At 49.5% G+C, this 15,790-nt stretch overlaps 1 protein-coding gene across 5 annotated transcripts in view; it reads right to left on the minus strand.

Moving 5' to 3' along the window:
- R3HDM2 (R3H domain containing 2) overlaps nt 1–15,790 on the minus strand; it is a 39,327-nt gene that overhangs the window by 11,831 nt on the left and 11,706 nt on the right. For 4 of the 5 annotated variants that reach the window (XM_056514943.1, XM_056514948.1, XM_056514947.1 and 1 more), the window contains exons 2-12: nt 9,390–9,585; nt 7,020–7,061; nt 6,477–6,563; nt 6,159–6,285; nt 5,618–5,696; nt 5,017–5,076; nt 4,750–4,890; nt 3,828–3,936; nt 2,506–2,601; nt 1,522–1,553; nt 549–778 (exon numbers count right to left, since the gene is read on the minus strand). In XM_056514943.1, the coding sequence (XP_056370918.1) occupies nt 549–778; nt 1,522–1,553; nt 2,506–2,601; nt 3,828–3,936; nt 4,750–4,890; nt 5,017–5,076; nt 5,618–5,696; nt 6,159–6,285; nt 6,477–6,563; nt 7,020–7,061; nt 9,390–9,585 (1,199 nt within the window). The remainder of the gene's footprint in view (nt 1–548; nt 779–1,521; nt 1,554–2,505; nt 2,602–3,827; nt 3,937–4,749; nt 4,891–5,016; nt 5,077–5,617; nt 5,697–6,158; nt 6,286–6,476; nt 6,564–7,019; nt 7,062–9,389; nt 9,586–15,790) is intronic. The other variant, XM_056514945.1, reaches the window with a different exon arrangement.

Genomic DNA, 15,790 nt, shown 5'->3' on the forward strand with positions numbered 1-15,790 from the left:
AGAGCAGCACAAGCCCCAGTTCCCAACCCAAAACCTGTCACGTGTCCTTTGGCAGTGAATGAGCCCCAATTCCTCATCCCAAAACCTGTCAGGTGCCCTTTGGCACCAGTCCCTCACCCCAAACCCTTCCAGGTGTCCTCTGGCTCCAGTTCCTCACTCCAAACCCTGTCAGGTGCCATTTAGCAGGGAATGAGCCCCAATTCTCCAACCCAACCCCTTTCAAGTGTCCTTAGACTCCAGTTCTTGAGCCCAAACCTTGTCAGGAGTTCTTTGTCTCCAGTTCTTGAGTCCAAATCCTGTCAGGTGTCCTTTGGCCCCAGTTCCTCACCCCAAACCCTGTCAGATGTCCTTTGGCAAAGAATGAGCCCCAGCTCCTCACCCCAAACCCTGTCAGATGTCCTTTGGCAAAGAATGAGCCCCAGTTCCTCACCCCAAACCCTGTCAGATGTCCCTTGGTCCCAATCCCTCACCCCAAACCCTTCCAGGAGTCCTTTGGCAGGGAATGAGCCCCAGCTCCTCAGCCCAACCCCTCCCTGGTGCAGCCCTACCTGCCCGAGAGCCCCTGCTGGCCGTGCTGCCCTTGCTGCTGCCGATGCTGTCCCCCCTGGTGAGGATGGAGATGCCACTGAAGCTGCTGGCCTTGGTGACAGGTGGCCTCAGGCTGCGGCTGGAGCCCTCCGAGTCCGTGCTGCTCCAGGGCCGCGGCTCCAGCGCCTTCAGCTCGCTCTCAGTGCTGCTCTGGCGGCTGCCCGGGGCTCTCAGCCCCTCCCTGGGGCCCCTGCAGAGAGCACAGGCTCAAACTGGGCTCAGGGCTGCTGCCTGAGCTGGGGTGTGGCAGAAATGTGAATTCTGTCACCATCTATTGAAGATAGCTGGGGCAGTAACCCTGATCTCCTTGCAAATATTATCTGCTAATGGGCATCTTTAAACCAGCTGGGCAATCATCTTTATCTTTCCCACAGCCCATCCTCCCTCCAGGAGATATCTCCTGTTAATGGGCCAGGTGTTAAACCAGGTGAAGCAGTGATCCTTATCTCTGTGGAGATATCTCCTGTTAATGGGTCATGTGTTAAAAACCAGCTGGGCAATCATCTTTACCTTTTCCATGATCCACCCTTCCTCCAGGAGATATCTCCTGTTAATGGGCCAGGTGTTAAAACCTCCTGGGGCAGTGATTTTTTAATCTCTGTGGGGATATCTCCTGTTAATGGGTCATGTGTTAAATGAGTTTAACCTGGAATTCTGCATTGCTGGGTGTGTTGGTTGATGTGGCAGAAATGTGGATTCATATATGAATATATTAAATATATGGAATATATGAAATATATGAAATATATGAAATATATGAATATATAGAATATATTAATATATGGAATATGAGGATTAATTTGGGATCAGGCAACACAGGAGATCCCCACAAACCTGCCTGTGTCAGTGAGAGCTACAAGCATTCTGTGGAGATTCTGGTGAGGGAAAAGCACAATTTGGGGGTTTTGGGGACAGCCCAGGGGCAGCACTCACCTGCTGTCTGTGAGGAATCCATTCTGGCCAGCCTGGGAGCAGGAACAGAGATGGGCAGGAGAGAAAAAAAGAGATTCAGCAACTCAGAACAAATCCAGGTGGTTCCAGGGGTGGGGCTGAACCTCCTGCAGCTCCCTGGGGATTCCACCCAGACCCTCCCAGACCCCTGGGACCTCCCAAATCTGAGCTCTGCAGCTTTGACCAGGTGGCAATCAGAGCACACAAATGGGATTTATGGGGTTTCATCTCCTCAATGCAGAATTTGGAGCTGATTCCAGCTGGGAGTGCCCCAGAGCAGCCTCTGGGCCAGATGTGAGTGTGGGACACTGCTCCAAGCACTGAGCAGGGATTTTGGGAAGCAACAACCAAGCTGGACACTGCAGAGACAGACAATAAACACCCTGCCAAAATTCCTCCTGGGAATGCCCAAATTCCCCCTGGGAGGATCTAAACTCCTTCTAGGAATGCCCAAATTCCTCCTGGGAATGCCTAGATTCCTTTTGGAAATGCCCCAAATTCCTCCTAGAAAGATCTAAATTCCTCCTGGGGGTGCCCAAATTCCTTCTGGGAATGCCCAAATCCCTCCAGGAAAGGCAGAGCCCTGCCCTGCTGGGTCAGGAGGTGGAAGCTGCAGCACTGGGAGCAAACTGGGAGCTGCAGCTGCTGCTTCCTTTGGGGCAGGAAATGGTTTTGTGCTCACCCCAAAAATGCCACTGCATAAACTCATCATGTTTTGGGCAGCAAGGAACAGCTCTGCATCCATTCTTGCCTGAAGTTTTAGGGAAGGAGCAGATTGGAGATGTGGCTGCTCCACCCCAGAATCTCAGATATCTTTGCTGGGAGCTGGAATTCACTGGCACATCCCCAAAATTCAGAGTAATTGGTAAGAAGGCAATGACAAGGTCTGACCTCTTGGCACTTTCAGAGCCACCTTCTGGCCCCAAGCTGCAGGAGGATCCTGGCAGGTGAGGGATCCAAACTCACCTCTCGTGCAAAAATCCGCTCCCTGACCCGCTGGTACTCCTCCTCCCGCTCTTCTATGGATTTGCTCCTCCTCCCATCCTGCAAGGGGAGTCTGATCTGAAGGGACAAACACAGCTCAGGGGTCAGCAGTTGCCAGCAGGAGCAGTCAGCTGCTGGGAATTTTGGGGGGGATTGGTTGATGTGGAGTCTGGATCCAGCCTCTGCCTCCAGACAGACCTTGGGGACACCAGGCTCAGGGATGGAGCTGCCAGAGGTGCCAGGGTGTTCATTCCTGGGCATTCCCCAGCACAACCACCTGCCTGAGCTCTGCCTGAGATCAGGAATATCACCAACAGAAAAGGGGGAAAAGCTAAAAGTCACTTTTTAGAGCTCCTGCTTCCCCCTGGATTCTGTGCTCCCTGTGCAGTCACAGCCCTGAGTGCCACCACAGGGAAACCAAAAACTGGGATTGGCTGCAAGGAGCAGCTTCTGATCCTGACTGGAACTCAGGAACAGCCCCACAGACAGGACAGCTCTGGGTTTAGATGGGAAAATTCCTCCTTGTGAGGGTGGGGAGGAACAGGGTGCCCAGAGAAGCTGGGGGTGCCCCATCCCTGGCCTGAGAGCCTCAACCAGGAGCTGCTCATCAAATTAAATCTGAATTCCTAATTGATCACCTGGAATCAAAACATCAGCCCTGCCCCTACAGGGACAGGACACAGGGAATGGCTGCCCAGTGCCACAGGGATAGGAGGGATTTTGGAAGGAATTCCTCCCTGTGAGGGTGATGAGGACCTGGAATGGATTTTCCAGAGAAGCTGTGGCTGCCCCTGGATTCCTGAAAATATCCAAGGTCAGGCTGGACAGGGCTTGGAGCAGCCTGGGATGGTGGGAGGTGTCCCTGGGCTGGAACTGGATGAGCTTTCAGGCCTTTTCCAACCCAAACCATTCCAGGATTTTGGGAAGATGGGAGCTGCAAGGCCCTGAGACCCCTGGGGAAGGGCAGAAGTCACTGCAAGCCCCAGGAAGAGAGAGGGGAAACAACACTCAGGGAATACTGAGGGCTGTTCCCAAAGAAACCTTGGGAAAGGCTCCACCCTAAAACCTGGCCCAGCCCCAGCTGATTCCAGGGTATGGAGAAGTGCACCCATAAAACCCACAGCAATTCTTCACCCATTTCCACAGGAATTGGAAAATTTTCATGAAATTCAGATGCTGCTGCTTGGGTGAGCTGGGAGCTTTTATTAAATGTTATTTCAGGAAACCCAAGAGAATTCTGGAGTTGTTCTTGCCTTGTGAAAAGTCACATCTGGGTTTCCCAAAGGCCTCACTGCCACCCTCACCTGGTTATCATCCCGATCCATGCTGGTGTCATCTCGTTTCAGGATAAACCTCTGGGGGAATTCTGCATTCTTCTCATCCTTGATGTGCTCAGAGAATCTCTGCTCAGGGCTGCAAGAAAACCAGCACTTTTTAGCAGGGAAAAAATACACCCAGAATGTGCCAAGATGTTTGTTGTGTGAAATTTCAGCTCTGGAGGGATGGAAGGAAAGGATTCTTTCTTATTCTTTCATTCCATGGTTCTGGTTCTTCTAGAGAAGGATCTCTGGAAGATTTTTTTAATGAGGCAAAAAAAAAAAAAAAAAAAAAAAAAAAAAAAAAAAAAAGTGGTGTGGAACTCATCCTGCTATAGAGAATTCCTGGGGTGTGGGGAAGGGAGAAAGGGAAGAAAGAGGAAAAAAGGGAAAAAAAGGGAGGGAAAAGGGGAAAAAGAGGAAAAAAGGAAAACGGGAAAAAAGGGGAAAAGGGGAAAGAGGAAAGGGGGGGAAATGCAAAAGGGGGAAAAATGGGAAAGGAGTGGAAGAGGAGAAAAGGGAGGGAAAAGGGGAGAAAGGGGAGAAAAAGGGAAAAAAGGGAAAAGAACGGAAAAGAAAAGAAAGGAAAAGAAAAGAAAGGAAAAGAAAAGAAAGGAGAAGAAAAGAAAGGAGAAGAAAGGAAAGGAGAAGAAAGGAAAAGAAAGGAAAGGAGAAGAAAGGAGAAGAAAGGAGAAGAAAGGAGAAGAAAGGAGAAGAAAGGAGAAGAAAGGAAAAGAGGGAAAATGGAAAAGGGGGAAAAGGAGGAAGGGGGAAAAGGGGAAAAGGAGAAAAAGGGAAAAGAGGAAAGGGGAGAAAGGGGGGAAAAGGAGGAAAGGGAAAAACGAGAAGAAGGGAAAAGGGGGAAAAAGGAGGAAGGAGGAAAAGGGGAGAAGGGAAGAAGGGAGCTCACATTCGTGTGTTACTGGTCTTGTTGATGATCACAGCCTTGCCAGTCTGATCCACGTTGTGATCCATCCCAAAATAAGCAGCGACCCGGTGCAGCAGCATCCGGTGGTACGAGGTCATCTGGGGGAACTTCTTGAACTGGTTGCTGGGAAAGGGGCAGGGTTGGAGATCCAAGCAGTCAGACAGGCCAGGGTGTTCAGAGAAGTCTCCTCAGCATCTCCCCCCTCTCCCAAATTCCCCATGACAAACCTTCTGCTCCATCATCACTCACTTGTTATCACTGATGAACTCCAGAATCTCCTGTTCCAACTTCAGCAGCATCATTCTATCCCTGTCAGGAAAAATAAAATAAAATTTAAAAAGTCACTTTAGGGAGAGTGGAACAGCCTCCCCTCTCCTCAGGAGCAGGCAACACCTGATTCCACATTTGAACAGAATGATTTTTAATTGAACAACAGATTTTTTCCTATTTAAGGTTGTTTTGCTAACAGTGCTTGTTTGGAGAGGCTGAATCCCTGCCCTGCTGGAAGTGCCATTCCCCTGCCAGCCTTTCCCTCAATCCCACTGATTGTTCCTGCAGCAGATCCTTTACAGACTGGCACTTGACAACCATTTATAGCAAAGAGTTTAAAGCAATCAAAATTATTTCTTTGCATTCAAACAAATGATTTGTCCTTCTCTCTTTTCCATGTTTGGAATTAAATAGGATATAAAATTACAGATGTGCTTTTAGTTTCTACATCATCCCAGCTCTGGTAATTCTTGGAATTCTGAAGAGGAAAACACAAAAACATTTGCAGGTGCTGCAATCCCCCAGGACACAGCAATGGCCACAAACCCCTCAGGGAATTGTTTTACTGACCAGAACCTACCGTGGGTTTTTTTTCAGTGTATTTACTAAAAATTCATGTAAATCTATTCCAGTGGAGTCTGTGTATTCCTGGCTGGAATCTGAAAAAAAAAAAAAACAAAAAAAAAAACCCAATAATGGCAGCAGAACAAATTAGTAAAGCACTGAGACAGCACAGAGGGAAGAAAGGGAAATAGAAGAAGGAAAAAAAAAAAAAAAAAGGGAGGAAAGAGACAAGGGAAAGAGAAGGGAAAGAGGAGGGAAAGGGAAAAGGGAAAAGGGAAAAGGGAAAAGGGAAAAGGGAAAAGGGAAAAGGGAAAAGGGAAAAGGGAAAAGGGAAAAGGGAAAAGGGAAAGTTGGAGCACCCTGGGACTGGATGAGCTTCAAGCTCCCTTCCCACCCAAACCATTCCAGGATTCCCTGTTATCAACCCCACAGTCCTGCACAGCAGCAGCAGAGCCAGCCAAGCACCTGTGCAACACCTGTGCAACATCTGTGCAACATCTGTGCAACATCTGTGCAACATCTGTGCAACACCTGCCCCGTTCAAAGCAGCACCTGACCTCGAGACAGCATCTTCCTTGGGGTTTTTTCTTTATTCTTCTCCTTTTCCTCTTTCTCCACCCCATCTTTTGTGGATTTCTCCTCCTCCTTGTCCGAGGGGCAGCTCACATGCAGCTGGATGATGTCCTGGGTGAAATAAGAGACATTCCTGAGCCACAGCCAGGGGCTGAGAAAAGCACCCCAGGAAGGTCTCAACCAGCTCTTGTGGGAATCTTTTGGTCCCCCAAGGCACAGAACAGCAAGACATGGATCATTTCTAGCCAATTATGGATTTCCTGGGTTTCCACACTCCCAAATTTGTCTCATTCTGGGCTTACCTGAGACTCCAGCAGCCCATCCACAAAGGGACCCGAGGATTCCTCACACACAGCCAAACTCCTGACCAGTTTGAGCTTTGAGTTAGACTGAAAAAGGTAAAAAACAAAACAAAAAAAAAAAGGGAATGGTTACAACACCTCAGCCAAAACTCACACCTGGATTCCTGCAGCTGCATTCCCAAGGCACTTGAGCAGCCATTCCCAATTAAACTGCTCAATAAGAGGGATATTCCTCTCAGTGTACAGAGATAACATGACTTGGAATCCCTGAACAATTAATTCCTTCTGCCTTTAAACCAGATTTTAGGTGGGAAATTCCTTGCCTTAATTCCTGCCCTCCGACTTGCAGACAGAGCAATTCCAGCCTTTATCCTGTTTTAAATGAGTGCTGGTGCTGCAGCACAGGGGAATAAATCCCTGTCCTGAACCTCACCTGCTGCACGGGGCTGCCAGAGGCAGGGAAGGCTCAGGAGGAACCAGGCTGGGCTCAGGGCTCAGCTCAGAGCAACCCACAGGAATTTGGGGGGGCAGCAGAGCTCCTACCTTGGCTCTTTTCCTGGCGTGGCCGTGGCTCGACGTTCGCTTCTGTGGAAAGAGAAAAGGGAGGAAAAGGAGTGAAACCTGGAATTCTGCATGGCTGGGAGTGCTGGGGTGATGTGGCAGAAATGTGGATTCTGTCACCAGCTGTTAACTCAGCTGGGGCAGTGACCCTGATCTCCTGGCACATATTATCTGCTAATGGGCATCTTTAAACCAGCTGGGCAATCATCTTTATCTTCCCACAGCCCATCCTCCCTCCAGGAGATATCTCCTGTTCATGGCCAGTGAGTCCCAGGGCATGACTGATAAAATTCCATCATCCCACTGGGAGATGCTCCAGCCAGGGGAGGAGCCAAGCCTTTCCTACCCAGAGAAAAACTGAGATTTGGGACAGCAAGTTATCCATCTTCCCACTGCATTCCAGAGGAAAGCCAGACCTTTCCACATCATCCCTGGAGCTTCAGAGGAAACTGCACCTTCTCCAGGAGCACTGCTCCAGCTGAACCACATCTGCCACTGCAGGAGGATGCAGCCACCATTGAATGGGACTGTGCCAACACCCTGACTGACTGACGGGTGTCAGCTTGGATTCTGACTCTGGCAGGGTTTGGGATTGTTCTGTGTAATACTGCATTGCTATTTGAATTTTCCTAGTAAAGAACTGTTATTCCTATTTCCCATATCTTTGCCTGAGAGCCCCTTAATTTCCAAATTAAAATAATTTGGAGGGAGGAGTTTTACATTCTCCATTTCTGCCTTTATTGGCAGACATCTGTCCTTCACACCAGGACAGGGGGACACACAGAGGGGTCAGAGCTGCTGCTGCTCTGAAGCCCAGAAATCTCCCACACTCCATCCCAAAGTGCCTGGTCAGGCTCTCCCTGCAAAGCTGCAGGTGAAACTCTCATCTTAGAAAATGAGGATTTGAGTTACCTTGCTGAAAATAATTCAAAGTTAGAAGGGAGTAGTTATCTGAAACTTAAATAATTGATTGTCTGACATTTATGTTTGCTTATGGGAAAAGATGGAACTAGTGAGAAACACAGACAGTGCAAGCAGAAACTCATTCTCTGCACAACTGGACTGTCCCAGAAATCATTTATTAGAAAAGGTCAAGAGTTCAGGGTGAGGAAAACTCCCCTTACTTCCTCCTTGTAAGACCCCTCCCCACAAAAACGACCCCAGACTTAATTTAAGAAGCCAATCAATGCTTAACAGCCATTCCAGGTAATTATTACAGGACAGGGGGATGGGAGGGGCTGTTATTATCAATATGGATTTGTTTGAATCCTTTGCTAATAAATAAACTCTGTGATTTTGCAGTGTCTATTAGAGAATTACCTGAATAAACACACACATTTTAACTTTAAATTGTCAGAGAGTTTTTTGTTGAGTATCACTATTAGAGCACCACTCATATTTTGGTAAATCACAGCTGTGAGCACATCTGGCAGATGTGCACAGGAAAGCAGAGCAGGAATCAATCCCAGCACCCAAATGATGCTTGAGAGCTTCTCCTCATTTCTAAAATGAAACCCCAAAACATTCCCAGCCTATTTTAAGCAGAACTTTAAACCAAGCTCTCCCTGGATGCCTTCACCTGACATGAAGTCATTAACTCATCCTCAGATCAAAGAAAGGAGGGAGAGGGAAGTGACAGCCCTGGCACCAGAACCTGGCACAGAGCACCAGTGTCCCCCAGGGAATATTTCACATTTTCCAGTGCCAGGCTCAGGGAATATTTCAGTCACTCTGAGCAGGACAGATTCAGCTAAAGAGGAAAGGGAGCAGCTTGAACAGGGTGGTGTCCCTGGGGAATTCCTCCTGGGAATGCCCAAATTCCTCCTGGGAAGATCTAAATTCCTATATTATATATTATATTATATTATATTATATTATATTATATTATATTATATTATATTATATTATATTATATTATATTATATTATATTATATTATATTATATTATATTATATTATATTATATTATATTATATTATATTATATTTTGTATTGTATCCTATTAGTTATATTATTTATATTGTTTATATTATTTATATACTTATATAAATTACATAATATTATATTATATCGTAATTCTAATATATTATTATAAATAATATACTTTTTATAAAGCACTTTATACCTTTATAAAAAAATAGAAATAAAGAGTCCTTGTAACTAATCATTTTCCTCATTTTCAGCTGGTTTCTTGAAGTGTTGCAGAACTCTCCATACTTTACATAAAATTAAATAAATACCCCAAGCCTGAAGATGAGAAAATTGATCTCCTTTGTGTTTTTATCCTGGCTGAGAGTGCAGAAATTAAAGAATTCCCAAGCCAAGGCAGGAATTAAAGAATCGTGTCACCCACCTGGGACTCCTGGCGCACGCTGAGCTCCTCCCCTCCCTCCTTCTCCTCCTCCTTGCTGGGTGACCTGGACACATATTTGGTTTTGTTCACAGATTCCTCAAGCACTTTTTTTTCTGATTCCTTCATAATTTCCAGGGACTCCTGCGCTGTGCTGCTGTTGGACATCTTCAGAGTCCTGCGGCGCAGAGAGGGGCACCTGCAGCAGGGACAGGGACAGGGACAGGGACAGGGACAGGGACAGGGACAGGAGGGGACAGGAGAGAGGGACAGGAGGGGAGAGGACAGGGGAGGGCAGGACAGTACAGGGGAGGGGGACAGGTCAGGACAAGGGACAGGACAAGGGACAGGTCAAGTCAGGACAGGACAGGGGACAGGACAGGACAAGGGAGAGTACAAGGGACAGGACAGGGAACAGGACAAGGGACAGGACAGGACAAGGAACAGGACAAGGAACAGGACAAGGGACAGGACAAGGGACAGGACAAGGGACAGGTCAGGTCAGGTCAGGGGACAGGACAGGGGGTGCACACAAATGAACAAATTAACAAAGCTGCTCTTGGACACAAACTCCTGCAGCTGGAGCTCCTTTGGACCCCACCTGGATTTTGGGTAAATCCAAACTGAGCCCACACTCCAGCCTAGGAGCAGCTCCTACCTGGATTTTGGATAAATCCAAACTGAGCCCCCCCACTAAAGCCTGGGAGCAGCTCCATGGCTCCCAGCAGGATTTTGGATAAATCCAAACTGAGCCCCCACTCCAGCCTGGGAGCAGCTCCCACCTGGATTTTGGATAAATCCCTGTGGTGGAACACAGATCCTTAGGTGAGTGATGGACAGAGACTGAGGCAGCTCTGAACCAGCAAACATCACCCAGGTGAAATAAATCCCAGCAACCAGAGCTGTGCTCTGCCCCAGGGCAAACCACCACCAAAAATCTGCATTTCCTCAAATCCCAGACCAGTTCTCTCTGGAATCAGTGAGAAACAGCCTTGTACTCCAAACATGCTCTGTGAGATAAGGTAACCCTGATATCTCCTGCTGGTCAGATAGCTCAGGACAAGTGGGACTCAAATTACACATTAAGACAAGAATTCCTGATAAAGTTGTATTTAATTGCTTCTCTTTGATTAGCAAGGAGCAGGCAGCTCATGGAAGCACCTCTGGATTAGAGTGGAGCCTGGGCAGGGTGTGCTGAGAGCCTCAACCAGGAGCTGCTCATCAAATTAAATCTGAATTCCTAATTGATAATCTGGAATCAAAACATCAGCCCTGCCCCTACAGGGACAGGACACAGGGAATGGCTGCCCAGTGCCACAGGGATAGGAGGGATTTTGGAAGGAATTCCTCCCTGTGAGGGTGATGAGGACCTGGAATGGATTTTCCAGAGAAGCTGTGGCTGCCCCTGGATTCCTGAAAATATCCAAGGCCAGGCTGGACAGGGCTTGGAGCAGCCTGGGATGGTGGGAGGTGTCCCTGCCATGGCAGGGCTGGAACTGGATGAGCTTTCAGGCCTTTTCCAACCCAAACCATTCCAGGATTTTATGATTCCAGTCACTCAGAGCAGGTCTCAGAGTCTGAGCAAGGACTCAACCAGCTCCACGTGGCTGTGGAGGGATGTGGCACCAAGAAACTGCTTTGGAGAGACAATTCCCAAAAAGAGGAGCCTAAATCAGAGCAAGGCTCCAACAAAACTCCTGGTACCAGAAAACATCTGTTTAACAACAACTTCTCCATTCCTTTGGCAGAATGTGGCTGAAACAGAGGCAGAACTCACAGAGATTTATTGACTCCCAACCCTGCACAGGAACAGCTGATATTCCTGCACTGTTCCCCTTTAATCTGTGTCTGACATTTCTGCAGTCACTGGAATTGGTTCCAGACACAGCAAGCAGGAGAATGCAGTGAGCTGCCTCCATCCCATGGATTCTTAGGGGGGTTTGAACAAATTTTTGAAGATATGGAGGGCAGGAGCTGGAAAATGTCAGCTCCAGTGGGCAGGACTGACACACGAGGCCACCTCAGCAGGAAAGGGAAAAGTTCCTGGACTCAGGGCTTAAGTGGGAAATATCCCAGAAAATTGATGAGGAAAAGGAGCAGGGAAAGCATCAACCCTGCAGCTGCAGGCTGAGATGCAGCAGAGCTGATGCTGCACAGGGTGAGCAGCCCCAGCAGGGAATCCCACGCTGCTCCAACAGGAATTAGGTCAGGAAGGGAAAAGGCAACACTTTGCCTGATGTGTCTCATTTGTAGGAGGTAGAAGGTGACAAACTCTGCCTCTCCCCACCCCAAAACACTCCACACTGTAGGAAACTGCTCCAGGCTCGTGGCCAGGCCGGGGGTTTAAATATTCCAAAAGGATCTGGAGCAGATTTGGGGAAGGGAGGGAGGGAGGAGGCAGCACAGGAACTGCACACACCACACTCAAACACAGCAGCAGCTTTTGTACAGCTCATTCCCTTTGCACCACCCACCCTCTAACAAGCTTTTCCCCCCAAGCCAAACACCTCAGCCAAATTTAAGAAGGATAACAGGATCTTTTCCCATCGTGCTGCAATGTAATTCCAGCATCACACGGGGAATCTGGTCAGATTTTCCCAGAAAAGACAAGTCAGAGCCACAGATCTGACATTTATCAGCTGCCCCCTCCTGTTTCAGCTTCCATCCCCACCAGGAGCCTCCAGGACATGCAGAACTGGGGGAAGATTTGGGCACTGCTGCTTTCCAGAGGATTCCTTGTGGGATGAATGAATCAGCTGCTGGGAGCAGTGAGGGGGTGGCAGCCACCAGTGATGGTGACAGACAGGGCTTGGGCAAGTTCAGAGCACTCAGGGGAGTGGGTGGCACCGAGCTGGGCAGAGAGGAAACAAAAATGACACGGATGTAACACAAAATGTGTGTCAGGAAAGATGGAGCAAAGGTGGGAATGGGGATTGGCACAGCAAATGGGCCACTGACAGCAGGGACTGGGCAAACTGGGAATGCAGGGAGTCAGGACACACTGAAATCCTCCCCCTCACTTCATGGAACATGGAATTCCACCTCTGCTGCCTCCTTGCCACCTGCAGCTTGCAGCTGCTGAGCCCTGGGAATGCAGCAGCAGCTCCTGGCTGGGCAGGGAATAAAAGGAAAAAGTTCTGAATTTCCAGTTCACAGGGATCTGGAAAAGGCAGGAAGCTGCTGCTAAATAAACTCTCTTCCTGGCCTTGTTTCTCAGGGAACAGACCTGCTCCTGAGCAAAATGAGGGTGCAAAGGAGGCAGATGGCTGCTGGTGCAGCTGCCCACACACAGCTCTGGTGCTGCAGAGGGATGGAGGGTCTGAGAGGGATGGAGGGGTCTGAGAGGGGGCATGGAGGGGTCTGAGAGGGGGGATGGAGGGGGCTGAGATGGGAATGGAGGGGTCTGAGATGGGGATGGAGGGGTCTGAGTGGGATGGAGGGGTCTGAGAGGGATGGAGGGTCTGAGATGGGAATGGAGGGTCTGAGAGGGATGGAGGGGTCTGAGATGGAGGGTCTGAGGGGGGGGATGGAGGGGGCTGAGGTGTCCTTCAAACCAGGACAGACACTGAGCAGGGACACTCAGGGACACTCAGCAGGGACACTGAGCAGGACATGTCCCTGCCAGGGGTGGCACTCCCTGACCCCCGAGGTTCTCCCGTGCCCCGTTTGGGGACAGCACCAGCACCCAGCACCCAGCACCCAGCACCAGCACCCAGAACCAGCACCCAGAACCAACACCCAGCACACAGACCCAGCACCCAGAACCCAGCACACAGAACCAGCACCAGAACCAGCACCCAGAACCAGCACCCAGCACCAGAACCAGCACCCAGAACCCAGCACCCAGAACTAGCACACAGAACCAGCACCCAGCACCCAGCACCAGCACCCAGAACCAGCATCCAGCACCCAGAACTAGCACACAGAACCAGCACCAGCACCCAGAACCAGCACCAGCACACAGAACCAGCACCCATAACCAGCACCCAGCACACAGAACCAGCACCCAGCACCAGCACCCAGAACCAGCACCCAGCACACAGAACCAAGAACCAGCACACAGAACCAGCACACAGAATCAGCACACAGAACCAGCACCCAGCACACAGAACCAGCACCCAGCACCCAGAACCAGCACCCAGCACCAGCACCCAGAACCAAGAACTAGCACACAGAACCAGCACACAGAACCCAGCACACAGAACCAGCACCCAGCACCCAGAACCAGCACCCAGCACACAGAACCAGCACTCAGCACACAGAACCAGCACTCAGCACACAGAACCAGCACCCAGCACACAGAACCAGCACCCAGAACCAGCACCCAGCACACAGAACTAGCACACAGAACCAGCACCCAGCACCAGAACTCAGCACCCAGCAACCAGCACCAGAACTAGCACACAGAACCAGCACACAGAACCAGCACCAGCACCCAGCACACAGAACCAGCACCCAGCACACAGAACCAGCACACAGAACCAGCACCCAGCACCCAGAACTAGCACCCAGCACACAGAACCAGCACCAGCACCCAGCCCCGCCCTCCCGCTGGGTACCAGTGATGCTCCGGCCCGCAATTCGCTGATTGGCTGCCCGGCAGCCAATGGGAAGCCGAGCTCCATGGCAACGGGGCCTTGTTGCCAGGAGCAACAGGGCGGGGGTGACTCAGGTCCCCCCTCCCCAGGCTGCGGAAAAGGCAGGAAAAAGGGAACAGTGGGGGTGGGGAGGTGGGCAGGGGGCTGCACTCACAGCCTCGGAGCCCCTCGGGCTCTGTCCATGCCCTGGATCCTCCTGGGACAATCAGTGCAACAAGAGGTTGGGCTGGGTTTGTGATCTGATAAAAGTTCCTGGAGTGATCCACTCTGGGCTTCACTCAGATAAAACATCATTGCTCGTGCTGGGGCAGCCACAGCAGCTCAGGAGAAATCTGTGAGCTCAGCTGGAATTGGGGTAAAGAGACTTTGGAGCTCCCACCTGGCTCAGTGAGAAACCCAAACCCAGCAATGCTCAAACTTCAAAGCCTCTCCTGAATTCTCTTGTTATCAGATGGAGAGGGACTGAATTCCCCCCTCCCTTCCATTCCTGGGAGATTCCCACCAGGAGGTCTCTGCCTGCACAGTCCCAGTGCTTAGTCACTGCTTTAAATCCTCATCTCCACCCCCACATGACATCAAACTCTGAAACTGTGATGCAGATGGAAGGGTTTGACTGCAGGTGAAAAGAGGGGAAATAACCTTATGTGAACAAGGAGACAGGAAATGCAGGTGAGGCAAAGTGAATTCTGGAGAATTTCCATGTGGAAAAGCACAACATAAAATAATAAAATATTCTGAGATTTTGTTACCTCCCTCCACCAAGGCAAGGACTAAACTCAGGAGAGTCAACTTGTATCACAAGTTGTCAACTTGTTCTCACTCTATTCCAGGAGTGTGACCAGCACTGCCAAAATAATTTCCATGTGATACCCAGGAATCACATAAAGGTGGATAAAAGTTTTATAAATATTGATATTTCTTCTTTTAGGAAGATTTTTTTATCCTGTGAGGGTGGGCAGGCCCTGGCACAGGGTGCCCAGAGAAGCTGTGGCTGCTCCTGGATCCCTGGCAGTGCCCAAGGCCAGGCTGGAATAACCTGGTTTAGTGGGAGGTGTCACTCAATGGCAAGGGGTGAAACAAGATGAGCTTCAAGGTCCTTTCCCACCCAAACCATTCCAGGATTCCATTTCCACATCCCTTTTTTCACTTTTCTCCCCTTTCAAGCCCCCTCATGTCCCACCTGGGCACACCTGAGCCACAGCCCCACCTGTTCCCTGCAGCTCTCCAGAATTCTGGGTACAAAAATCTCTTAAATATTCTGACCTGGATGAGAAAACTTTGCTTAAATCTCATTTCCATGTGTGAAAAAGGAAACACAGAGAATTCCTGCTACAATTATTCCTGTGCCACATCTCCCAGACTGTGACAGGTAAACACTGGGAAAAAAGAACCAACTGCACAAAATGGTCCTAAGGAACCTTTCCCTAAGGAAAGTGGAATTAAATTTTAATTCCAAGTTTTAATTCCAAGGGCCCTGCTCTCCCCTCAGGTAGGAAAAGGGACATTGCTGGTTTGATTTCAGAAATAAAGGAAGAGTGACCCTGCTGCTCTCTTTTCCTCTGATTTTTGGGAGCTGCTTTAGGCTGAGCAACAACCTTCTCACCCCTCCTTTCCAAAATCTGGGGGAGGAAAAAACAAAAAAAAAACCCCAAAAAAAAAACTCAATCCCAAACCAGTCCAAAAGTGAAGGATGATCAGTGCCACAGATCTGGAGAACCCAAAGGATTTCCTGGAGGAGGAAATGCAGCACTGAAGGGTTGGGGACAGTTCCTGGGCAGAATTATGAGAGAGAGGAAAGAAATGCAG

Source organism: Oenanthe melanoleuca, linkage group LGE22 (genome assembly GCF_029582105.1).
Source record: "Oenanthe melanoleuca isolate GR-GAL-2019-014 linkage group LGE22, OMel1.0, whole genome shotgun sequence".
Lineage (NCBI taxonomy): Eukaryota > Metazoa > Chordata > Aves > Passeriformes > Muscicapidae > Oenanthe > Oenanthe melanoleuca.